General features: G+C 53.9%; 1 protein-coding gene across 11 annotated transcripts in view; it reads left to right on the forward strand.

Moving 5' to 3' along the window:
* LOC125352481 (glutathione S-transferase A1-like) overlaps window positions 1-26,330 on the forward strand; it is a 49,025-nt gene that overhangs the window by 3,457 nt on the left and 19,238 nt on the right. For 3 of the 11 annotated variants that reach the window (XM_048347616.1, XM_048347614.1, XM_048347615.1), the window contains exons 2-7: window positions 1,379-1,485; window positions 5,011-5,062; window positions 5,920-6,052; window positions 6,976-7,117; window positions 8,769-8,900; window positions 9,112-9,299. In XM_048347616.1, the coding sequence (XP_048203573.1) occupies window positions 1,399-1,485; window positions 5,011-5,062; window positions 5,920-6,052; window positions 6,976-7,117; window positions 8,769-8,900; window positions 9,112-9,234 (669 nt within the window). In that variant the 5' untranslated portion in view covers window positions 1,379-1,398 and the 3' untranslated portion in view covers window positions 9,235-9,299. Of the gene's footprint in view, window positions 1-1,378; window positions 1,486-5,010; window positions 5,063-5,919; window positions 6,053-6,975; window positions 7,118-8,768; window positions 8,901-9,111; window positions 9,300-19,799; window positions 19,836-20,099; window positions 20,111-22,253; window positions 22,355-22,984; window positions 23,037-23,995; window positions 24,129-25,498; window positions 25,641-26,330 lie in introns of those variants that run through there. The other 8 variants (XM_048347617.1, XM_048347618.1, XM_048347619.1 and 5 more) reach the window with 8 other exon arrangements.

Below are 26,330 nucleotides of genomic sequence, written 5' to 3' on the forward strand. Positions count from 1 at the left end.
ACATCCACAAAGTGAAATACTAAAGAGAACTGAAATCATGTCGATTTCAGGAAGATGGGTAGAAATGGAGAGCAAAGCTAGACTCAGGCAAATGCTGCAAGGTTTCTCTCCTATGCAGAATCTAACCATAAATCAAACAACATACAAAGGGAACTGTTTGTTCTCTGGAAGGTGGATATCAGTGGGTGGGAGAGGGTCACAGAAGCTGGGGATATGGCCTAGTGGCAAGAGTGCTTGCCTCCCATACATGAAGCCCTGGGTTCGATTCCCCAGCACCACATGTATCGAAAACGGCCAGAAGTGGTGCTGTGGCTCAAGTGGCAGAGTGCTAGCCTTGAGCAAAAGGAAGCCAGGGACAGTGCTCAGGCCCTGAGTCCAAGCCCCAGGACTGGCTAAATAAATAAATAGAAGTGGAGAGGGTCACAGAAGGTAACCAAGGTGATAAACACACACTGTATACATGTATGGAAACAGCGGCGCCCTCAGTGTTTGCTGCGGGTGACTCAGGAGGAACGGCTTTTACTTCTTTGACAGAGATGGGATCAATAGTCTACAGAACCTGTTTTTCCATAGGCTTGAACAATGAGATAATTGGGCTTCCTTTTTGAAGCATAAGCAAACTTAAGCTCCTGTATTACCAGGCTGTGATTTGTCCTAAACTGTGTTGGATCAAGGAAAAAGGGATTAGAGGGCGTGCTTTAGGGCTTAATCTTAATCTACAGTGTTACAAAGCAGACAAATTGAAGCCTGCAAGTGCTCTATGCAGTTCTGTCTGATTCCGGTAACACCGGCGATACTTCTGCATGTCCGTGTGGGGCTCAGGCTGCACCCGGGGCCTCCCACATGCTAGGCGAGCGCTCCACCCCTGGGATGCACCCAGCCCCATGACGAGACGTGATTACGCACTTACTTCGTTTGGACTCGTCCCGAGTCGCCCAGCAGCAGGGCTCTCAGGCACCGACATTGGAGCAGCTGGCACGGCTCACTGTCACAAACAGCGCAGCTGGGATGCTGTCTTGTGAACGTGTTTTCCAGGCTGCCCGAGAGGCACCGTCCTGTGGATCTCTGAGCCACCGGTGCATGAGCCACCGGCCCGGCCTTACAGACTACTACTATTTCTGCTCAAGAAATGAAACACTGCTGGCAAGCTGTGAACCCCTAACACCCCTCCCCAGTTACACCCCCTTCTCACAATACGCAACCCCCACCTTCCTCTGCAGTCGTGGTTTTCTTGCTCTGCTTTGGACTTCTGCCCCATGGTTGTTGGGCTTCACAAGGCCTTGGGACGCCGCTTCTGCGTGCTGCTGGGCGGGCAGGCACGGCAGGCGTGGCGTGCTACTTTGATTTTTAAACCTAATTTAAAAATATTTCCATTTAGGGAACTCTGAACCAGGAGTCATGGCTGCCAAACCCAAGCTCTACTACTTCTGTGGCCGGGGCCGGATGGAGTCCATCCGCTGGCTGCTGGCCGCCGCCGGGGTCGAGGTCAGTCCCCCATGGGGAGAGGAGGGAGGGCGACTGGGTGGGGTCACCGCGGTTGCTCTTCTCCAGAATCCAGTGGGCTGCATCCCGGCTGTGCCTGCTCTCCAACCAAGACGGATGTGGGGGGGGGGGGTGCGCTGGCCCCGGGGAGCAGGGTGGGGTGGGCCTGGAGGCCTGGGTGCTCGGGGGTGGGAAACACCGAGGTGGATCGTGACAGTAAGGGGAGGGAGGAGATCTACGCGTGACGTGCTCTCCATGGGATTTTCTGTTGCTCGGGGGCATTCTCAGCCCTGCACTAGCACACCAGGGCGCACCACTCACCCGCCTTCCCATAGTACACCAGGGCGCACCACTCACCCTCCTTCCCATAGTACACCAGGGCTCACCACTCACCCGCCTTCCCATAGTACACCAGGGCGCACCACTCACCCGCCTTCCCATAGTACACCAGGGCTCATCACTCACCCGCCTTCCCATAGTACACCAGGGCTCATCACTCACCCGCCTTCCCATAGTACACCAGGGCTCATCACTCACCCGCCTTCCCATAGTACACCAGGGCTCATCACTCACCCGCCTTCCCATAGTACACCAGGGCGCACCACTCACCCGCCTTCCCATAGTACACCAGGGCTCATCACTCACCCGCCTTCCCATAGTACACCAGGGCGCACCGCTCACCCGCCTTCCCATAGTACACCAGGGCGCACCACTCACCCGCCTTCCCATAGTACACCAGGGCTCATCACTCACCCGCCTTCCCATAGTACACCAGGGCTCATCACTCACCCGCCTTCCCATAGTACACCAGGGCGCACCACTCACCCGCCTTCCCATAGTACACCAGGGCGCACCACTCACCCGCCTTCCCATAGTACACCAGGGCGCACCACTCACCCGCCTTCCCATAGTACACCAGGGCGCATCACTCACCCGCCTTCCATAGTACACCAGGGCTCATCACTCACCCGCCTTCCATAGTACACCAGGGCGCACCACTCACCCGCCTTCCCATAGTACACCAGGGTTCATCACTCACCCGCCTTCCCATAGTACACCAGGGCGCACCGCTCACCCCGCCTTCCCATAGTACACCAGGGCGCACCGCTCACCCGCCTTCCCATAGTACACCAGGGCTCACCGCTCACCCCGCCTTCCCATAGTACACCAGGGCTCACCACTCACCCGCCTTCCCATAGTACACCAGGGCGCACCACTCACCCGCCTTCCCATAGTACACCAGGGTTCATCACTCACCCGCCTTCCCATAGTACACCAGGGCTCATCACTCACCCGCCTTCCCAGCCTCCCTCCCCCCACCAGAAGAGCCCCCCGATCAGATCAAATTTCCCCTCAACTGCACCTTCCCTCCCCACTGCCTCTTCAGCGTGGTGGGGTTGTTTCTTTAGAGACCGCTCCCTCTCCTGCACACTCAACAACACAGGGATGAAATGAAACACTCACACAGAAGCTTTAGACACTCCATGACTAAACCACCACCCCACCACCCGAGCAACGGCCCTGGGGCTGCTCTCCTTTTCCTTCTGAACATATCATCATGAGAGAGAGATGTATTTTGCCTTGGTGTGGAGACAGAACGACATGGAAGAGGGGAAGGAAAGCGGAGAAATCACTGGGCATGGCAGGGGCAGGACAGCAGTTTGCAGTGAGGGAAGAGCAAAGATGAGGTGAAGAAATGGGACGAGAGAGGCAGAACCCCAAAGTGCAGCCAGCCCCTTCCATGGGAGCTGGTGTGCACTGTCACGCTCTTCCATGGGAGCTGGTGTGCACTCTGTCACGCTTTTCCATGGGAGCTGGTGTGCACACTGTCACGCTTTTCCATGGGAGCTGGTGTGCACACTGTCACGCTCTTCCATGGGAGCTGGTGTGCACACTGTCACGCTTTTCCATGGGAGCTGGTGTGCACACTGTCACGCTCTTCCATGGGAGTTAGTGTGCACACTGTCACGCTCTTCCATGGGAACTGGTGTGCAGTCATGCTCTTCCATGGGAACTGGTGTGCACAGTCACGCTCTTCCATGGGAGCTGGTGTGCACACTGTCACGCTCTTCCATGGGAGCTGGTGTGCACACTGTCACGCTTTTCCATGGGAGCTGGTGTGCACACTGTCACGCTCTTCCATGGGAGCTGGTGTGCATAGTCACGCTCTTCCATGGGAGCTGGTGTGCACACCCTGTCACGCTCTTCCATGGGAACTGGTGTGCAGTCACGCTCTTCCATGGGAGCTGGTGTGCACAGTCACGCTCTTCCATGGGAGCTGGTGTGCACACTGTCACACTCTTCCATGGGAGCTGGTGTGCACACTGTCATGCTCTTCCATGGGAGCTGGTGTGCACTCTGTCACGCTCTTCCATGGGAGCTGGTGTGCACACTGTCACGCTCTTCCATGGGAGCTGGTGTGCAGTCACGCTCTTCCATGGGAGCTGGTGTGCACATTGTCACACTCTTCCATGGGAGCTGGTGTGCACACTGTCACGCTCTTCCATGGGAGCTGGTGTGCACTCTGTCACGCTTTTCCATGGGAGCTGGTGTGCCCTGTCATGCTCTTCCATGGGAGCTGGTGTGCACACCCTGTCACACTCTTCCATGGGAGCTGGTGTGCCCTGTCACGCTCTTCCATGGGAGCTGGTGTGCACACTGTCAAGCTCTTCCATGGGAGCTGGTGTGCACAGTCACGCTCTTCCATGGGAGCTGGTGTGCACACCCTATCACACTTTTCCATGGGAGCTGGTGTGCATAGTCACGCTCTTCCATGGGAGCTGGTGTGCCCTGTCACGCTCTTCCATGGGAGCTGGTGTGCACACTGTCAAGCTCTTCCATGGGAGCTGCTGTGCACAGTCACGCTCTTCCATGGGAGCTGGTGTGCACACCCTGTCACACTTTTCCATGGGAGCTGGTGTGCCCTGTCACGCTCTTCCATGGGAGCTGGTGTGCACACTGTCAAGCTCTTCCATGGGAGCTGGTGTGCACACTGTCAAGCTCTTCCATGGGAGCTGGTGTGCACACTGTCACGCTCTTCCATGGGAGCTGGTGTGCACACTGTCACGCTCTTCCATGGGAGCTGGTGTGCACTGTCACGCTCTTCCATGGGAGCTGGTGTGCCCTGTCACGCTCTTCCATGGGAGCTGGTGTGCACACTGTCAAGCTCTTCCATGGGAGCTGGTGTGCACACTGTCACGCTCTTCCATGGGAGCTGGTGTGCACTGTCACGCTGTTCCATGGGAGCTGGTGTGCACTCTGTCACGCTCTTCCATGGGAGCTGGTGTGCACACTGTCACGCTCTTCCATGGGAGCTGGTGTGCACTCACACTTCTCCATGGGGGCTGATCTGCACACACTCACGCTTTTCCATGGGCATGCCTGCACACTCTGTCACGCTTTTCAGCTGTGGCTTTGGGTGTCCTTCTTTTAAAAATCTATTCTGAAAGCTGCTGAGCATTTCTGCAAGCTATTAGACTCTATTGAATTTACAAAATGTATAACCACGTCTCTCTATGCTTTATCTAGTTTGAAGAAGAATTTCTTGAAACGAGAGAACATTTTGAGAAGCTACTGAAAGGTAAGTCTAAATGTGTTCGGTGCTACTAGGAAGGAAACAGGCACTTGTTTCTGGAAGGCGTCGTTTTGAGAGGGAAGGAGGAGCTCAGGAATGGGCGCTGTTAGACGAGGCGCGCATTTGCGTGACCCGGCCTCTGCTCCCTGGCACACAGCGGCGTTGGCTGTCTCCGTAACCTTCACAAATCCTGGGTGAGCTCAGGTGGCAGGACCGCACGGGAAGGCTGGTGGTGAATACTTGGGTACCTTCTCCTGACTCACGGTTAAGACTCAGTGGGTCAGAGAGACTAGAGAAACAAAATGCACCGTGTCCCCAGTTCTTCTTCACGTCCATGTCCCCCCTTTCTGGTCTAAACAGATCCACAGAAACTCTCATTAGGTCATGACACACAATTAAAGCTATGGAAGATATCCATAGTTTTATTACGTTTTCACCCAAGATGAGGACTTTAACATTGTAATTCCCCAAGAAAAATGTTCTTATGTTGAGAGAAGACTGCATTTCAGTGGTTATTTCTGAAATTCCTGACAGCTGTAACGCCAGGGTCTGAACTGCCCCAGGGTCACGGAACTTGGTCATTCACTGCCACTCCTCCCCCACCTTATTTCTGCCTTGCTTGGCTCCCAGTGAGGATAGTCTCTGGCACAGGCCGTGGAGACTTCTGGACACATCTATACGTGCTGAACTCTTGGCTGTGGCTCCATAGTCCCTTGCGGAAGCGATTGAGTTTCCTCTGTTACTAGCGCCTGCAATTCACCACACTGGCTGGGAACTACAAAACCCCTGGGTGGAGTTGGAGTTGGGGCGTCCTGCAGACCGACTGCCGCCAGCATGTCGCGCTCTCTTTGCTTAAACCACAGACGGACACCTGCTTTTTGGCCAAGTGCCTCTGGTTGAAATCGACGGAATGATGCTGACTCAGACCCGCGCCATCCTCAGCTACCTCGCTGCCAAGTACAACCTGTACGGAAAGGACCTGAAGGAGAGAGTCAGGTACCGGCTTTTACCCCAGCGGCTGCGCTCCTGCACCGGCTGAGGCTGCCGCAGGTTGTCCTTCGGCCTGGACTGAAGGGAGGACGCACGGAGATGGTCGTGCTGGACCCGACACGCCTCCCGCGGGCCTCTGAGCCACTCGTAGTGATCTGCGCCCATGGCCGTGTTCTCTGTTAACAGGTCACCCGGAAACGCGGGCACCTTGAATGGCGCACCCTGTGTGGCCCCTCCCGGTGGCCGTTCTCAGTGGCCGTCAGGCTGGTGGTGGGGTCTGGATTCGCGCATAGCCGGCCATTAGCCTGGTGGCTCTGCGTTCCAGTATTGGCTGAAGGGGCCGGCAGTGGGGGAGGAATGGGCGGGCAGCCTCCCAGAAGATCCTTAGCTAACCTTGTTCTCGCTCAACTGAAAGGGCTCTGAGAGCGAGTGTGCAGACACAGGAGCCTCCGCTTTCAGGCTCGGAACTGGCCCACTGTGTCCACCTCCGTCCATCCATCAGAGCAGCCCTGGGAAGCGGCCCTGTCTGAGGCTGGGAAAGGTTGTCAGGTCCAACCGAGAGCACGGGAGGGTGAAGAGCTGCCCTCTTTTTCTCCCTCCCTCCTTCCCTCCCCCTTCCTTCGTTCCTTCTTTTGCATGACTCTATCACAGACATCTGCTCTGCTGCTGAGGACGGCGGTAGCCACAGATCCTTTCCCATGTTCTTTTATTCAATAAGCATTCCCAGGGACCCTGCTCAGCACGTGGCTAGGTCTGGTTCCAGTACCCCTCAGGGGAGTGGGCGCTTGAGGGGTAGAATGGAAATGGCTCGTCACGGTGCCATTCGTCCAGGAGAGTGTCGGATGAGGAAGCTGTGTGGTCACGGGGCTCCCTTGGGTGACCATGTGCTGTGGGGTCCCCTTGAGTGACCGTCTGAGGTGCCATTTCAGGATCGACATGTACGCGGATGGCACGCTGGACCTGATGATCATGATCGCAGCGGCTCCGTTCGGTGCCTCAGAGAACAAGGAGGCGACCTATGCCACCATCATTCAGAAAGCAAAAACCCGCTACTTCCCTGCCTTTGAGAAGGTGGGTGGCCCTCTGCGTTGACATCAGAGACCAGACTTATTTCTTAAGCTAGAGTGAGTTTAAACATGATTCCAGTTGCGGCAGATAGATGCTCCTTGGGAAGAACAGCCTCTGTGTTCTTTGGAAGTCCCTGGTTCTTAGTGCAGCAATGTGACTCCAGAATGACAAAAGTCCGCACCACTGCCCGTCCCAGGGAGCCATGTCAGCATGGTTCCCCGGACTTCCTTCCGGTTTCCTCATGTAAGATGAATTGTACCGAAGATTGTGTCCACTGTTATTTTATCATTTAGAAGATCTTCAGAAGCAGAAGTCCTGTGAGTCTACTGCTAGGAACTAACAAGTGCCAATACTTGTACTACGAGAGAGAGAGAGACAGACAGAGACAGAGACACAGAGAAAGAGAGAGACAGAGAGGCCACCTTTGGACTGTTTGCATACTGTATCACTTCCTCTCTTTCATATATATATATATAGTAGCATAATAAATTGTATATGCACAGTTCCATACTATATGTTTGTTTTGCAGCTTGCTTTTCTTCAATCAACTCAAGTTTTGTACCATATATATATGCTATATATATATATATATATGCAAACTTATATTTGACTCAATTAAGCTTCCTTTTCTCTTTACAAATACAAAGGGTTTTAACTTTTCCTCTTTCTATTTTAAGCCCTGTAGGGCTGATCCATTTTCTTTATTCCAGCATTTTTTTGAATGGTTCAGATGAAAATAATTTCTCTCATCAATAAGACAGAGTTCCCCTCCAAATATCTTTCTTCTTCCTTGTTTATGTTTTGTTTTGCTTTTTAATACTGTTAGGACCAAGTTGTTTTTATAGCTCCTTGTTTCTGATGCCTTTCTCCCAAGTGTGTTTTGCTTCTACAGGGAGGATAAAACGAGAATGTCCTTTTATTCTGTAGCTCAAAATCTTCCCTTCTCACAGATCAATTACCTTTCTCTTATAGGTGAGCTAGGTTTTAAGCAGGGGGCTTGAAATCACAGCTGAGAAGGGATCATGTGATCACATTCCATGTCCTGGTATCCGTGATGCATTCAATCAAACATTTTTATCTTTGCCTTGGCTGTGAATCTCTAGAATACATTCTCCATCTATAGTGACATCTCTTTTTTTACCCTTATGTGTATCACATGGTAAGATGTGATGTTCACATTTACCTTTGCTCCTTATTCATGCATGACTCCAAGCTGCCCTGGGGAGATTTTTTGTTTTTCAACTTGCTTTCTACTAGAGTGGACGATTCACTTCCTATGTTGTTCTGTTCAGGCTTTGGCTGCCCCAGGAGCGCCTGATTTCTACTTGTGCTATAATAGCCGGGCTCTTGCTAATTGTAGATTTGTGTCTCCCTGCACTGGTGGGTGTAGTTTTTCTTACCCACCTCCAGGCTTGTAATAAGACCCCAGGATCAGCCCTTTGTCATTGATGAGGCCTCGATAATCACTGACCCATTCCCCAAGCCGTTGTACCACATCCGTTTCATTCTATCCTTGCCAGCAGCAGAGATTATTAAGAAAAAGATTCTTTTGTAAATCTGATCAGTACCAAAGATTTTATGCTTGTATGAGTGTTTAGTCAGGAGAGATGGTCTTGCTGCTACTCAATACTCTTCTTCTTTTTCCTCCCTGTAGGTTTTGAAAGACCAAGGAGAAGACTTTCTTGTTGGCAATGCATTCACCTGGGCAGATGTGCAGCTGTTCGAAGCTATTTTGATGCTGGAGGAACTCGATGCTGCCGTGCTGTCTGACTTCCCGCAGCTGAAGGTAGGGCGTCCCTAACATCCACACCGAGCCCCTAGCGCACAGAAGGGACAACAAGGGCTGGAACAGGGCCACAGATGTTCCTGTTTACTTATTTTGCTTTTCATTTGGCCATAAAGGGGTTGGAACTGGGGTCCTCGTGCTTGCTACTCAGTCAGGCACACTGAAAGCATGAGCCATGCCATAGCTCTCTCTCTCTCTCTCTCTACTACAGGCATTTAAAGCAAGAGTCGGCAGCATGCCTAACATTAAGAAGTTCCTGCAGCCGGGGAGCCAGCGGAAGGCTCGTCCCGATGCCCACTATGTGAAGGTGGTCAAGGACGTCCTGCGGTTCTAAGGGCGCAGGCCTTGGCCCTGGCCTCGCGATGGGAAGTGGCTGGACGCCTCCCGTGTGGTGTGCCAGCCGCAGGGCTTTGCAGAAACGGCCGTAGAGTAGATGAGCCAGCCCCACGCTGCCATCTGCAACCAATGCCCGTTCAGTGCCTTATTTGACAGCAAATCCTTATTAAATGCCGTGGAAAATCATTCTGGTTTGTGGGTTTCGTGTTTTTTTTTTTTAGCACATTAGTTGTGTGTGGTAGTCTATAACTTTTATGAAGCCATTTTTTTCTTTATAAAGAAAGAGGAGACATATTTAGTCATGGCAGTGAGCTTTCCGGGTTGCTTTTCGTGAAGTTTGTGTCGAGATGAGGGTTGTGCCCGTGGCCACAGACTCGCGAGGTCTGGACTGCTCCAATACTTACGCCAGTTTCTGCGCATTTGCCATTGGGGGAAAGTAGCAAATGGCAACGTGGGTGTAGCTGACATGATTTGGAGAACCCTGGGGGATGACTACCCGGGGAACAATATTTTGAAATTCAAAAAAGCCTAAAATCTCACTCTGGATAGTTAGACGACATTCTTCTATTTAACAAAGCCACTAGAGATTTGGTTTTGCCTTGATAAAATGATCCCCGATGAAAGCTCGTGAGATCCCCATCTCAACAGAAAGCCGAGCACACTGGCGTGCGCCTCTCGCCCACAACAGCAGGTGACGTCAGGAGGACTGCAGTGCCAGCAAGTCCAGGCAAAAAAGCAGGAATCTGTGGTTAAAATAAGCAGAGGAAACAGCTGGAGGCGTGGTTCAAGTAGTACAGCACCTGTCTACCCAGCACAGTGCACCAAGTTCAAGTCCCAGTCTACAAAGCAAATAAACAATTTATAAAAAAACGCAAGAGGGCTGGGAATGTGGCCTAGTGGTAGAGTGCTCGCCTCGCATACATGAAGCCCTGGGTTCGATTCCTCAGCACCACATATATAGAAAACAGCCAGAAGTGGCGCTGTGGCTCAAGTGGCAGAGTGCTAGCCTAGAGCAAAAGGAAGCCAGGGACAGTGCTCAGGCCTTGAGTTCAAGGCCCAGGACTGGAAAAACAACAACAACAACAAAAAAAAAAACACAAGAAGACCCAAGAGCCCCACCAAAAATACTCCTAGGTCTGATAAACACTCTTGACAAGGTGATGAGATGTGAAATCAACAGACAAAACTCAGTGTGTCAATAACTACCAGACTGAGAAAGAAATCAGGACAATTTCATTCACAATAGACTAAAACCAGTTAGTTACCCAGGAAGACATTTAAAGGGTGATCGGCCTGTACAGTGAAAACTATAAAACCCTGAGGAAAGAAGTTGAAGATAGGAGAATCTACAAAAAAGTCCCCTGTCCATGGGTTGGCAGAAATAGTATTGTGAAAACGGTCACACTGCCCAAGTCCATCTACAAGCCCAATGCAATCTCCATCAAAATCTCAAGTGAATGGCTCAGGAACACAAAAATTACCCTTAAAGAAAATACACCAAGGCTGAAGAATCATTTAGCCGATGTGTATAAGGGAAATACTCTTTGGGTACAGCTTAATCTCTCCTTCCCCAGCCCCTGGTGGCTACACACTGTCTGAATGACTTTGTTTGGCCTAGATGTATAAGTAGAATGACACAACCTTTCTGTTTCTGTGTTGGGTTTATTTTACCGGAATGTTTCCCATATTCCTCCATGGTGTAGCATTGCCAGAATTTTACCCCTTTTCCCAAGCTGTCCTGTCTTTGGAGTGCCGTTCGTCGGCCCTCTCTTGTGTGACATCCAGAGGCACTTTCCCCAGTCCTGTACCAGGGCCTGCAGCGCCGGCCTAGCCCTGGGTTTGGTGAGTCCACGGGACGCCACCATCTTTGCCCGAGAAGCACGTAGTGGGATCCTGTTCTTTCCGCCTTCCCTAGCCACAACTCTGTTGGCCTTGACTGTTAGTCATCAGATTTCTGTAACCTTTCGCTGCACAGTTTGTGCTTTGTATCTCATATTTGGCTGTCATAAAAAGCTTTGTCCCTTCTGGAAAGAAATCAAGAGTCCTTGGTACTGAAATTCCACCACCCAGAGATTGTTGCAGGCAAAGGTCATGCATGGCAGCTGAGTAATACTGGCTGTGCACTTTCTATGGCTGAGGCTACGGTTCCTATATTATTTAATCCTTTCAGCACCCCTTCAAGAGACACATGATCATTCGGGTGAGGAAAACTGAGGCCCTGAGAAGCCACAAGACCTGGGTTCCCAGAGATGGAGCCAGGACGGGGCAGGAAGCCAGGCAGCTCCTGCCAGGCCCCGTCACCTCCCGCTGCCAAGGCCAAGAGCAAATACTTCACAGTCCTCGAGACTTGAGAAAGAGCCTGACGCCGGAGGAGAGGAGGCCGCGGTTCCCACCGTGCCTTGTGATTGTGTAAAGGAATCTGGTCCTGCAGGGACTCCCACGCCAGCCTGTTAGAGACCCCCAAAGTCCAGCCTCTTAGAGACAGCACCCCCAAAGTCCAGCCTGTTAGAGACAGCACCCCGAAGTCCAGCTCTCCATGGGGCCCAAGGGTCCTTGGCTGTGGTGTGGTGGAATGCGCGTGGCTATCCTTTTCTAACCAGCAGAAGCAGCTGCCACCCCACCAACGGCGGAGACCACCGACTTCCTGCCCCCACCCACGCCTTCTCCACTCCCCCCACCCCCCGGTCAGTGCTTGTGGATTGTCCTTCCGCCGCCGGCTCCGTGCCCTCCGAAGCCACGGGCCCAAGCACCACTGCTGTAGGAGTGTTTTGTGTCTTCTGAGATTTGTGCCAGGCAGTCTACACCCGCTAATCTGCACACCTCGTTTCTCTGGTAGGTCCCAAGGAAGTGAAGTAACTTCCACACTCTTAGTATTAGCAGTACTTAAAAGGCAGTTCCAGGTCTGCCCATCCCTATTGTAAAGAGATAATGGAGGGAGGAGAAAAGGAGGGAAAGCTGTAAAACAAGGAAGCCAGGCCGGTGGGAAGGGAAGGGAAGGGTAGAGAGGTCTCAAGTTTGACTCTAAGTCTCTGACCCGTCCACAGGGCTATAATTACTATCTAGACCTACTGCTATTTCTCAGGAGTCCAAATTACACCCCCTGCCCTGCCATTCCCTTTCCCCTTTACAATTGCCAAAGAATCCAGTGAATCTAGTTAATGCAACTGCTTTTCTTGTCAGGTCTTTGTGGTCAAATCTCAAACTATAATTCAGTTGCATTTGCTGCCCAGCGGCTTCCCAGAGAATGGCTGTGTTCAGTGGTAGAGCACTCTGCCAAGCGTGAAGCACGCACGCTGACAGGAGACTCTCAGAACTGGGAAATCCCAGTTAGTGAATCAGAACTGCGCCAGCTAAGGGAAAAGGCCAGCCCCAGAATCTCCTGGGGGCCGAGAGCGCAAGGGCTTCTCAGTGTAGAGCGATTTCTGCAACCCCATCTTCTGTTGGGCCTATTTGATGTACAGGTGGAACACACCTGTAATCACAGCTGCTCGCGGGGTGGAGGCTGAAAGATCATGTGTTCAAGGACAGGCTGAGCAAAAGTTAGTGAAACCCTGGTCTGAACAGCAACACATAAAGCAAAGGTCTAGGGGCATTGAAGGATTGACTGTCGCCTTATTCTCCCAAGTCAAGCAAGACACCAGGTGCGCGTGAACAGGCTCGACCACAGGCCTGTCCGCAGGCAGGTCATTCCAGCCTCGGCCTGGCTGGAAGTGCCCATCACCCCGGGGGGGATCTTCCACTCTGGGCCTGGCCAAAGACACTGCCCTGGGCCCCCAGAAGACCATAGCCCATTTTTTATTTTCTGCTTCCTTATTAAGCCCTAAATCCAGTCCCTCGTACAACCTCCCAACCCGTGGGAAGGTCTGTGCCCCTTGCCGGCAATAAACAGTCCTTGCCCTATTCCTTTTCTGTTCTCCTCCATTTTGTTAACAGGCCTGACTCATGTGGCAGTCCATAGGCCCTGGGTTTGAAAGAGAAAGAGGAAGGAGGTAGGGAAGGAGAAAGGGAGGGAGAGAGGGAGAGAGGGAGGGAGGAAGAAAAGGTGTTTTTCAAATGTCTGACTTATCTTTAGATAGTAAAGGGAGAAAAGACGTGCTTTTACCTTCCTCACTGGGCACGAGCTGGAGGAGGACGGGAAGAACCTTCAGGTTTGCCCTCGGGAACTGGCACTGGGGGCAGCTGTGGGAGACGGCACGGCTCTGTGTCTCTGAGCTTCTGAGGCCGTATCTGCCAAAGGTGGGCCAGCTTTGACACCACACGGACAGCATCTGCACATCGTTCCGCCATCCTTAACCGTCCTGCCATCCTGGGTTACCTCCTGCTGACAGGGGGCTCCGGAGCCCACCAGGCTCAGCCCCACCCCCCGTGGCTCCGTGCCCAGCTCCCGTGACGGCCTGCAGAACTGGCATGGGCAGCCTTTATGCCGGAGTGCCTGGCACAGACAGCACGTGCTCCTGCTCTGCCCTGCTTGCTTGCTTGCTTTCCTTCCCTCCCTCCCTCCCTCCCCTTTCCTTCCCTTCCCTTCTTCTTTCCCTCCCTCCCTCCCCTTTCCTTCCCTTCCCTTCTTCCTTCCCTCCCTCCCTCCCTCCCCTTTCCTTCCCTTCGCTTCTCCTTCCTTCCTCCCTCCCTCCCTTCCTTCCCTTCCTCCCTCATTCCCTTCCCCTTCCTTCCTTCCTTCCCTTCCCTTTTCCTTCCTTCCCTTCCCTTTTCCTTCCTTCCTTCTTTCCTTCCTTCCTTCTTTTTTTCCTTTCCCTTTTCTTCCTCCATGCCAGTCCTAGGGCTTACACTCTGAGCTTTCTTCGCTCAAGGCCAGCACTCTACCACTTGAGACATGGTTCCACTTATGGCTTTTTTTTCTTGGTAGTTAATTGGAGATAAGAGCCTCACAGACTTTCCTGCCTAGGCTGGCTTTAAGGACTTCAGGTCTCAGTCTCCTGAGCCTCTAGGATTGCAGGCACGAGCCACTTGTGCTGAGCACAATGAACTTCTCTTAGCACGAGGGTGAAGAAGTCAGACGGACTGCCCATGTGAGCACCCTCGTAGGGAGCTGGACAGATACACCCTGTGGCGTCCAGCCTGAAGCCCATCGTGGGTCCAGGGTTTGAGCCAGCACCTGGCAGGCTCCCCTCTAACACAGCCCTCTGGAGGTGCCACTGGGAAAACTTCTCCATTCAGCCCTGGGAGCCAGAAGGGAAGTGGGTGAGGGGTGTTCGGAGGAGCTCAGGGAGTGCTGCTCCCAGGAGGTCTTGTCCCTTTGTCCCTGGGGGTGGCAGCAGAAAAGGAGAATTAAAAGATAAGGCTATCAACTGTACAACTTGTGGGTGGGGACAGGAGGAGAAAACTGGGAGTGAGGGAAGGGGTGACACTGTCCAAAAAGAAATGCAATCATTACTTGGCTTACATAACTGTGACCCCTCCGTAGATCACCTTTATAATAACAATTTTTAAAATGTAAACAGAGAGGAGGCTATGTCCTGTGAAGGGCATTCTAGAGCCTCCCAACCAACTCTGTAGCGCCGTGTTTACCTGTCCTAGGAATTACACGTTCGTTCTCCTTGTCCTTCCTGAATGCATGCACGGGACTTTGGCCTGACCCTTCCTTTGCCTGATGGAGAAACTTGCATACAGAAAACAAAGAGTGCCGGTTCTGCGAAGGCACGGCAGAGTAAATGACATGCTTTCAAGCGTCGCTTTTGCTGGCTGGCTCAGACTCAGAATCCCCCAGTGGGATAAGCCCAACATGGGAAGAGAAGTAGTGAGCATACCCACAACCCAAGGCTTCCTCCTGTCCAGCCTGGATCCAGTGAGGAGGGACAGGCCTCCCAAAGACCTCCTCTAAGCCCTTCTGCATTCTCTGTTCCCCAGTGAGGAGGGGCAGGCCTCCCAAAGACCTCCTCTAAGCCCTTCTGCATTCTCTGTCCCCCTCATCACTGCAATTCTGTTTCTCTGTCAGCCATACCATCCACATAGAAATCTCCAGCCGGACTCCACACTGGCCAGCCTTCTACAGGGTCACATGGTGACCCTGTGCCTTTCCTGGGTGGGTACTTCGTAAACTGCTGGCACACACTCCTCTGCTGTGCATGGGGGGATCCGGATTCTAGGTGCTCAGTCCTTCAAGGAGGGGCTTCAGCCAAGAGCTCAGGGCAAGGGGCCAAAGGTGTGTGTGCTGAAAGACAACGGCTTGGTAAACAAAGGATCTCAATGGTCTGACCCAGAAGTTCTATGGAATCCAACTAGGAGGAATAGGATAAAATCGAAGGGGGAGTTATAAGACAGCTCTAAGGGCAGGCGTGTCTTTCATGGTTTACATTCAACCATTCATGGTTGGCGCTGGGCAGCAGCATGGACAGCTGAGTCAAAATCTGCAAGGAGGGAAAGAAAGGAAGCAGGGGGAAGGAGGGAAGAAGAGAGAGAGAGAGAGAGAAAGGGAGGGGGCGGGGGACGCAGAAACAGAAGAAAGAAGGAGAGGGTGAAGGAAAGAAGAGGGAGCAGAAGAGGGAGCGTCTGGGGAAGAACCCTTTTCAGAAGCATGTCCCCTTCTCCACTAAGGGGACACTTCCTCTAATGGGCCACCCCCCCTTCAGTCATGAACCCCCCCCCCCCACGTGTCAATCCACTAATGAGGTTACCAACCTCATAATCTCACTCTTCCATAGTGCCACTTGACGGGGGCCAAGCCTTGAACACAATTTTGGGGGGAGAACAGTTCATATCCCAACCACACGCTAACAACTGTGTCTCATCCAACACAAGGTTGATAGGGGTACTAAGTAACTACACGATCAGGACAATTTTCTGAGAAGCAATCCAAGTACAGCACCGGTTGCATGCTGCTTCTGTTACTCAGAAGCTGCGGGGTCGGGCCGGCGGCAGCAGAGCTTGAAAGGCTATGCGCAGAGCGCCCTGGATTACGTAAGGCGGACCCACCTTGACCTCGGGGGTCAGCAGAGGAGAAAAGACCCAATCGGCAAGAGATGTTGAGCAAGCCGAGGAACTCTGAACCGGACCCTAGGCACGTGGTGTCAGGAGAGTCGCTATCTCCATTTCAGCTGGATGGAGCCAAAGCTCAGGAAGATAAGGAACTGCTTAGTCACTCGGGCCAGGAAAGAGCCAGAGCTCCCAGCGCCCCCAGTTCAAATTCCTTGCGCTTTTAATCATTCACGCAGCTTCTGCCAAGGGTGGAGCGGGTCAAGGAGAAACACGCTCGTGCTGGAGGGCCGGAGCGCGTGCGCCACACGCCAGCGCCCCCAGAAGCAGGGGAAGATGCGGGGGGGGTGGAGATAACGGGCCTCTGCACACGGGGGGCGCTCACCCTTCGGCCGGGCTCCTGCGGTCTGGCGCGTGGTTAGCACCGCGCGCAGCGGGGCAAGGGGCGATCCAAGGGCACGGGCGCCTCGTGGACGGAGGCCCGAGGCCCCCGCGCGGCCGTGCGGGGCTCCCTGCCGGCGCTCACCGTGAACCGCGAGAGCTACACGTGCCGTGGAGACGCGGGAGCTCCGTCCGGGTGGACCCCGCGCCCGTGAGGATGCAGGGCCTGGGCGGCCGGGGAGGCGTCCCCACCCGCCCAGCTCCAGGGGCCCGGGCGCGCATGCGCCGCTGCGAGGCGAGCCCGGGTGAGCATGCGCCGCTGCGAGAGGCCCGGGTGAGCATGCGCCGCTGCGAGAGGCCCGGGTGAGCATGCGCCGCTGCGAGGCGGGCCCGGGTGAGCATGCGCCGCTGCGAGGCGGGCCCGGGCGAGCATGCGCCGCTGCGAGGCGGGCCCGGGTGAGCATGCGCCGCTGCCAGGCGGGCCCGGGTGAGCATGCGCCGCTGCCAGGCGGGCCCGGGTGAGCATGCGCCGCTGCGAGGCCGGCCCGGGTGAGCATGCCCCGCTGCCAGGCGGGCCCGGGTGAGCATGCCCCGCTGCCAGGCGGGTCCGGGTGAGCATGCGCCGCTGTGAGAGGCCCGGGTGAGCATGCGCCGCTGCGAGGCGGGCCCGGGTGAGCATGCCCCGCTGCCAGGCGGGCCCGGGTGAGCATGCGCCGCTGTGAGAGGCCCGGGTGAGCATGCGCCGCTGCGAGGCGGGCCCGGGTGAGCATGCGCCGCTGTGAGAGGCCCGGGTGAGCATGCGCCGCTGCGAGGCGGGCCCGGGCGAGCATGCGCCGCTGCCAGGCGGGCCCGGGTGAGCATGCGCAGGTGGGAGGCGGGCGTCTCCAGAGGGGCCGTGGAACGGGTGCCCACGGAGGAAGGCCCAGGACCCCTGTGGGTCCCGGGCCGCGGCCGGCAGTCCGGCGAGCGGCGATCCGCGTGGAGATTCCTCGAGCACCTCAGCGCCGCGGAGTCAGCCGAAGTCAGGGCCGGAGCGGAAGGCGACAAGCCGGGCCTCCGGGCGCGGGCCTCCGGGTGCGGGCCTCCGGGCGCGGGCCTCCGGGCGCGGGCCTCCGGGCGGGCGAGCCTCGCAGCGCCGCGGAGCGGGGCCCCCGCAGAGGCCCGGAGCCGGCGTCAGAGCGGGGGCGGCCCGGTGCCGGAAGATAAACCCACCGTGCCGAGCCCGCCCCCGGCGGTGGAGGACCACGGACCCGTTGGGCCGGGCTCAGGCAGTGGGACAGACGGACGATGACACGAAGCAGGGGAGTCGCCCCGCCTGGCCGCAGAGCCCCAGCCTCCGATGCAGAGGAAAAGCGGGCGGGGGAGAAGCGTTGTGAGTGAGCGTCCGCAGGCCAGAGCCGCGATGGGCGCCGGGGCGGGGAGGGTCCGCCCCGAAGCGGGGCGTTCGGACAGCCACGGAGCATGCGCCCCTGGACATCCATGCATGTCAGAGGAAAAGCGAGTAAACGCCCTTGACAGCCCTGGCAGATGGAACCTCGGACCGAGGGATCCAGGTCTACATCACTGCCGCTGAAATGCACTGTGGGTGAACTGCGAGATCACGTCTTCACATCATAGGCTGAGAAGGAACGGTATTTTACACACACACACACACACACACACACGTGCAACTTCAATAAAATCACGAGGAAGGATTAGGCAGACCCCAGCTCAGGCCCATTCCCCGGAAGCACTGACCGGCACTCTTCAAAAATGCCACGATCACGAAAGACAAGGACAGACTGGGGCACCGCCCTGTGGTCAGGTGACAGAGGTGATGAACGCACCAGGTGTTGGGGCTTGGATGGGGTCCTGGGTGGGAAGCTGGTCACTGGTGCACTCCAAGGGAGGTCTGGAGTTTAGCCGTCTATGGCATCAGGGTTAAGTTTCCGGTTTTGATCCTTGCACTCTCCATTTGTAAGATATTTACCAGAGGGTATTTAGGAAGTTGACACGAGCCTAAATAGCACGAAAATGTAAGTCTTCAGAGCACTGAAGCATTATTGATGAACTGCAGTGAAGTTTGGTCTTGGCTTGAGGTGGTGTTGAGCACGGTTGAAGGTTGTGGGAGGCCACCTCACGCTTCTCTCTCCATTGGCACGGGGGGGGGGGGCAGGTTTCCATCCCACAGGGAAGCTTGTGTGTTAATTAAGTCGGTGTGCATGCGGGCACTGTGGTCAGCCACGAGATATGGTATCCTGATTGCCACAGGCCAATTGTGTCATGCTGTTTCTGAGGGAAGACAGTGGGAGACTGAGGAAAACACATATGCCTACGTGCGTGTGTGTGTGCACACGTGCTCACACATGCACACACACACAACCCTACCTTGCAGTAAGCTGGGGCCAGGTAGACTGTCAGCACCCAGAAGTCTGAGGGACTGGAACAGCACAGGTTCAGGTTCAGTATTTATTTATACCGGGTTTTCCACAGGGAAGGGAAGGGGCAGGTCGAGGTGCTTGTGACAAGTTGCCTTTAGCAGACACTGGAAGCTTTGGCAATATGGGAAATAGAGGCCTGTGGTTAGGAACAGCGTAAAGGTTCTTTCTGTGCCTTGTGGCCGACCGGCTGTTCCTGCTTCAGGCCACAGGCAGGGGTGACAGGGCTCAGGACTGCTCAGAGCTCCCCAGGAAAAGCAGACAGGTCCTGTGAGAGGGAGGCCCGGGGGGGGGGGAGCAGAGGAGGAAGCAGAGGGCGCAGGGTCAGGGCAGGGCTGTAGGACCTGGGGCGGCCAAGGAGAGAGGGCTGTGCCCCACCAGGGTCTGCTATCCGCAAGGACACGCGCGGAGGGCTTAGCACGCAGGGCCGCGAGAACTCGGCCAGCTGCCTGGACCTTTGTGTTACGCAACAACACGCGTCATAACCTTTGCTAGTCATGCTGAGCGCAGTCTCCCCAGCCCCTCCTCCTGACACCGCTGCCGGAGGGCGCCCTCCTCCTCCTCCTCCTCCTCCTCCTCCTCCTCCGCCACCCAGGGGGCTTTCCATCCACCTTTAACATAAGCACCAACCGTCTGCCCAGGCAAAACCCATCTGCAGTGACTTCCTGGGGCAGAGCTCCCCTTGTGAGTGCATTTATGGTGAATCTGGAAATGAAACCACGTTGCTGTCTTTTCTCTGGCGTGGCTGGGAGCCATCCCCATGACTGCTGTGGGCGTGGCCGCGGCTGGATTAAAGCACCTTCCTCCCCGCGCTCTCTCCATCTCCCGCACGCCCTAGCAGAGCAGCAGGGAAGCGACTGGACATCAGCAGGTGAGTGCTGTCTGTTCATTTCTTTGCAGATGGTCGCATGTCTGCTTCACTAGGAACACACTTTCCGGGCTGGTACTCTATGCGGTGATTGCACGATCCCTGCCTGCTCAGGAGAGAAGCCCAACGTCGCTTAGCTCTTTAAGAACACATAATGACCGAGGTTTTAGGAGATGAGGGCAAAGACACGGGAGGAAAGCGAGTGTGGTGTTGTGTCAGCAGTGTGAGCGCACAGCCACACGGAGCGCACGGTTCTGGTGTGGGGAGGCCAAGCTGAAGTCTTACTGCCAATTAAACAGGGTGTACGAATGTGACTCCCAAAGGATCTGGTATTCAGTTGCACTGGATTTAAGTAAGGTGGGGGGTCACACCTTGTGGGTGAACTTGACCTTGGAAAGCAATGGCTCCTCTTGTGCCTCTCATGCCAGCCAGCACGCCCCCCGTGGGTGTCCATCATCCCTGCCTGTCCGTGTGTCCTATTGGTTACCAGTAACGATGCTATGCAGCAAGCTATTTCTCTTCTTTGATCTCCTTGCCTCCTTCTCCCCTTTTTCTTCTCCTCCTTTTTTTCTCCTCTTTTCTTTCCTTCCCTGCTCCTTCTCCTCCTCCTTCAAAAGTCTTTGCTCAACTCCAACTCTGACCTCAGTAGTCTCACGACGGTGAGAGCTACAGGAAGATGGAAATGTAGAGATTTTAGGAGGGCGATGCAAGCTCGTGCTGTTTCCTGTCCCAGGCACTCCTCCGAACGATGCCGGGCCTCGCAAGGCTCCGCTCCTGGTCCATACCGTGCAGTTGACGAGTTCAGAATCCCTGGGCTGCCCCAGCAAGTCACTCACACAATTACTTTTACCCAATGTGTTCTTCTTATGTAGATTTCCTGGCTTTGGTTATTCTCTTTAGCAGCAGAGGATGGGAGGTTGTGAATAAGGTGCCTTATTTTGTTATGGTGAACCTGGTTTGTTTATTTGTTTATTTATTACTGGGACGCAGGGCCTGAGCACTGAGCACTCAGGAGCTTCTTTCTGCTCAAGGCCAGCACTCTAGCTCTTGAGTCACAGCGCCACTTCTGCCTTTCCTGTTTCTGTGGTACTGAGGCATCGAACCCAGGGCTTCACACATGCTAGCAAGCACTCTACTGCTAGGCCACATTCCCTGTCCTGGTTTATTGTTTAATTGCTCTGGGTTAACTGTACTCTCACTGATATGCTGTTAGGTAAGTGATTAAAAACACTGCAGCTGGGGGCTGGGAATATGGCCTAGTGGTAGAGGGCCTAGCATGCATGAAGCCCTGGGTTCCATTCCACAGCACCACATATATAGAAAAAGCGGGAAGTGGCGCTGTGGCTCAAGTGGTAGAGTGTTAGCCTTGAGCGGGAAGAAACCAGGGATGGTGCTCAGGCCCTGAGTCCAAGGCCCAGGACTGGCCAAAAACACAAAACAAAACAAAAACACTGCAGCTGTCAAGTTCTCTGGTATCTAGGTAGCAAAATGAACTTTGCACTATGTACCAAGATAAATGGCTACTGGTAACATCTCTGCTTCCTGGGGGAAGTGTAGTGGGTGGGGAGAGGGACACAAATATAAACTTTCAAGAAGGGGAAAATTCAGTAATGAAATAAAACAAGACGTCACTAGTTTGAATGCAGAGCTAGGTCCAGATAAAGACTTAGTGAGTGGCCAGCAAACTGAGAAATCATACAGACTCCAAGGTGTTACGCCAAGTAAAAAGAAACGGCCAGACTCTTAGAGAGACTGCGTGAAAAGCCATACTGGTGCAGAACGGAACGTAGCACACTTGACTTTATGGAAAACCAGAAGAGAGGGGGCTGTGCCGGGGATACACGTTTATTATGCGTTTCCAACAGCGGGTTTGGTGCACTGTGGAGGGGCCGGCAGGGTAGCAGACAGAAGGCTGAGGATGGGATGCTGAGTCTGGATCTGGCAGTTAATAGCCGCCCCCCAGGGAAGGGGGGCAGAAAGGGCAGGTCCTTCATTCCAAGGCTAGTAGCCTTCTCCCAGGGCTCGCCCTTGCTTGGCTAAGAGGATGAAGACTGCTGGGGTGAAGTCTCAGGAACCCATGAAGCGCAGCTCCGCAGCGCGCCGCCCTGCCACGGGCCTGGGCCGGAGGTCCTGACTTGGCTTAAACCCCGTCAGGCAGAGGCCCAGCCCTGATCACTTCCTGTCATGTGGAAACTGCACAAAGAGAGAAAAACTCAGTGGGACATTTGACAAGTAGAAATTCACTGTGTGAACACCAGTGAGAAGGCATCACAAAAAGAAAAAATAATAACAGGTTTTCCAAGCCCAGTTCAGCTATCTTCACATCTAAAACATTCATGCAAGCCGGGATAGTGCCGTATTCACTCTCAAAGCTCCTTTTCCTTCTCTGACTCGTGTGCTCACTCATTCACGCTTAGGGAGACCAGGCGGCTGCGGGAATGGGGAAGCCTGTGCTGCACTACTTCAATGGCCGGGGCAGGATGGAGTCCACCCGCTGGCTCCTGGCGGCCGCTGGCGTGGAGGTAGGTTCTCAGCAGGAGCATGCTCACAGGACCGGAAACTGACCTTTGCACGGTACCTTTCTAAGCCAGAAGTTGTCCAGAAAAAAAAAAAATAACCTGTGAAGCCGGGGGCCAGGCGCTCCCACCCGTGATCCTAGCTGCCCCGGAGGCTGCGATGGGGATGGAGGTTGGACGCCTGCCCGAGCAGGAAAGCCCAGGACACTCTGATCTCTGGTATCACCCAGTGGAGCTGTGGGTCCGTGTGGTAGAGTACTGGCCTTGAGCAGAGGAAGCTCAGGGACAGAACCCAAGCCCTGGGACCAGCGTGCATTCGCACGCGCACCCCGCCTCCCCCACACCCCAGACTAACAAACAAAAACTCCATAGGGCTAGTTTTGTCTTAGATAAAATGATCTCCATTGAGCCAGAAAGAGGTGGACTTGTTTGGCCAGGCCTGCCCGGTCAGTGCCTGCTCGCTTGGGTCCCTCTGCTGGGACGTGGCCTCCAGGCCTGCCCGGTCAGTGCCTGCTCAGGTCCCTCTGCGCCCACCAAATGCACACATCGTCGCTTCTCCATCCCCACCTCCAGACAAGGGCCATTCCATGTATAGGATTGTGGAATGCACTAACACTCATTTACCTCTGCTGGCAGTTTGAAGAGAAGTTCATAGCATCTCCGGAAGACTTGGATAAGTTGAGAAACGGTAAGGCAGCCATCCGACCCCCCAAGCATTCCTGCTGATGGCGTCAGGTCTACATGCGGCCACGGCAGCAGGACCCTGGGGGGGGGCGGTCGGGGAAGGTCAAGAGGCAGGGGCGGGGAGCGTGTGGAGTCGACTGACCACTCTGTCGGTGCTAGAAAGAACTGGGCTGCTCTGAGTGTTCCCCGGGACCCTCTGCTCAGAGGCGCCCAGTGCCCCCCACCCAAGCCCATGCAGGGCCATGCATTGGGCCAGGGGAAGAGGAGAAGGGGCTTGTCATTTCTCCCACCGGTAGTGCAGGGGTGCAGGAGTGCAGAGCGGGGCCTCCCCATAGAAAGAGCCCACTGTACACATCAGGAATGCCACAGGAACTATTTGGAAAGGTCCTTTGTAGTGGTATTTTCCCAGAATCCCAGCTGCATGCTCTCCTAACCTTCCCAGAGTATCCAGAAGATGGATTTAACACAAAAATCCACTATGAGTCTGCATTGGAATAGATTTAAAATCCAAAAGAAAATAGATATAAGAAAAAGAAGTCAAGTGTCGGTGGCTCATCCCTATAATTTTAGCTACTCATGAGGCTCAGATCGGAGGATGACAGTTCAAAGCCAGCCCAGGCAGGAAAGTCCATGAGACTCTTATCTCCAACGAACCACCAGAAAGCCAGAAGTGGAGCTATGGCTCAAGGTTGTAGAGTGCTAGCCTTGAGCAAAAGAGCTCAGGGAGAGTGCCCAGGCCCTGAATTCAAGCTCCATGACCAGCATAAGAATAAATAAAAAAGAAACAGAAAGAGACATAGAAAGCTAAGAATAGAGTAAAATTTCAATTCATGTGAAAAATGCAATCTTTTTTCCTTGTTACTCTTGTTCCTTCAGTCACTTCAAGAAGCATTTTTTTATTCTGAAAGAGTGGGATATACAGTAAAGACATTTCATTGACTCCTTTTGTCCTTTTCCCCAAAGAGGGAAGTTTGATGTTCCAGCAGGTGCCGATGGTGGAGATGGACGGCATGAAGCTGGTGCAGACACGAGCCATCCTCAACTACATCGCCACCAAGTACAACCTCTACGGGAAAGACGCCAAGGAGCGAGCCCTGTACGGAGAAATTCCTATCCTTGCTTTAAGGGATAGCACAGGAAGGACTTGGGGCCTTCCGTGTGAGCAGGGGACGGAGCCCGCAGCAGGCTCGTCCTGGGCACACATACCGAGCTGGTCACGGAAGGCCACTATGGAGAGGAGGGAAGGATAAGTTTGTGTGTGTGCGCGCGTGTGTGCGTGTGTGTGTATGTACTCAGGTATCTGTGATTACAGCCCAGGACAAGGTGCTCAGACACAGCACGGGGAGGAGCTCCCAGCACTGAGGACCCACAGAGCCCTGAGCACGGTGCACTCGTGCTTCCTGGGTCCAGGGAATGAGAGGCTGGTCTTCAGCCATCCGTTTGGGATGAGGGACACAGGGCTAGGCAGTGGCGACACGGAGTCCTTGGGAAGGGCACATTCAAAGGAACCCATCTCCCAAGTTGTGGGAGTCGTAATGATGAGGACCAAGAACCTGGGTCATTGCATGTGTCGGTGGATTGCGTGAGGGTTACAGAGGCTGCTACCCAAGACGCCAGAGTTATCAGAAGCATTTTCTGAAAAACTAAAGCCTCCAGAGGGCTCTGTGCCACCAAAGTTGGGGGTAAACATCCTCAGATGAGGAACCTGCCTCACTAAACAAATTCCTTCCTGAAAGCTGGCGGCTCCTCAACGCTAAATAGAATGTGGTGGTAATCGCCCATGTCTGCCTAGCTGTATGTCTGTGGGGAAAACGGAAACGTGTGCTTACCAATGATGACATAAAAAGAAGGTAGCTAGCAGCAAGAGTCACGATTTCCCACATGTGAAAATAACACTAATGTCTGATAACAGGTGAATACATGAGGGAAATGGGCCAGGGCATACAGTAGACATTTTCTCCCTGAAGAGAGCACTGCTGTCGGCTACAGCACACAAAGCTGAAGAATGTATGTTGCAGGGGACTCAGCACACAGCCACACCAACTGAGGGACATTTTTTGTGAAATGTTTTCCCTATCATTTCTGACAGATTATCTGTTCCTTTGGGGTGAACTCAGAGGAAGGGGGTATAGCTGCTGAATATGCATGATTTGAGAGAGAGTGATACAGCTCTTAAAACTGGAGAAGGTTGATACTCACAGAATGTTGTGATTGTTTGATACAATATTATTATTATTATTATTAGCCAGGCTTGAATTCAGGGCCTGGTCACTGATCTTGAGCATTTTTGTTCAAGGCTTTGGTAAACTTGTAGCCCGGGCTGGACACGGATGTCTTTCTTTTCAGTCTCAGGCTCCTCCGTAGCTGGGCAACAGGCACAGGTCACCACAACTGGCTTTTCTTTGTGTAAGCTTTAGAACTGAAAGTTAAAGGAGGTGATGCTGACTGTTGGCTTTTGTCTCTTAGGATTGATATGTACACAGAAGGTGTGGCAGACTTGGGGGAAATGATCATGACTCTAATACTCACTCCTCCAGACCAAAGAGAAGCCAAGATTGCACTGATCAAAGACAGAGCAAAGAACCGCTACCTGGTGGCCTTTGAGAAGGTGAGGAGGGCGTTGAGGGCTGGGGCACTGAGTGGTGGACTTGTCCTGTTTATGAAAGCATAAACTCTACAACTTCTTCCTCCCCCAACCTACTTCCCACACCCTGCAGTAAAAAAAACAAATCCCAGGGTTCTTCCATTCCTAGAAGCTGACTTACTGCGAAGTGCTGTGTGAGAGAGGGAGGGTTGAAGACGCCTGGCTCCTCACACGCAGGGCTTGGGGCAGATCCTGCAGTCCCCCTATGCTGGCCAGTGTAGACCCAGCCTTCTTTGTGAGGACAGGCGCTCTGCGCACAGTGTCAATTATGGGTGTTAAGAAAGGAGCCACGTTCTCTCTGCGTGTGCACCTTGGACAGTGTGGCATTTTCTGAAATCGTTAGCAGTCGCTTACCTTGAGTTGATAAGGTTTTCCTTTTCATTTTCAGCCACCTCCATAAATAGGGAATACTTAGCAAATATCACACCTAGTCCCAGGCTTGTTAGGTCAATGTTACACATCCAGGAAAGTTGAAGTAAGTGTTTCCTGAACATACACTACCACCCTAAATGGCGAAGTTAGTATTTGGTGGTGTTGTCTTTATCGAGTCTTACGCCCACCAGCCCAAATTCATTTTTCCTCTGTAGAAGCTAAGCTGCAACCTCAGTGTCTTTCAAAGAAGCCACTGAATCAGAATCCATTTTGGCTGGGTGT

This window comes from Perognathus longimembris, chromosome 6 (assembly GCF_023159225.1).
Source record: "Perognathus longimembris pacificus isolate PPM17 chromosome 6, ASM2315922v1, whole genome shotgun sequence".
Lineage (NCBI taxonomy): Eukaryota > Metazoa > Chordata > Mammalia > Rodentia > Heteromyidae > Perognathus > Perognathus longimembris.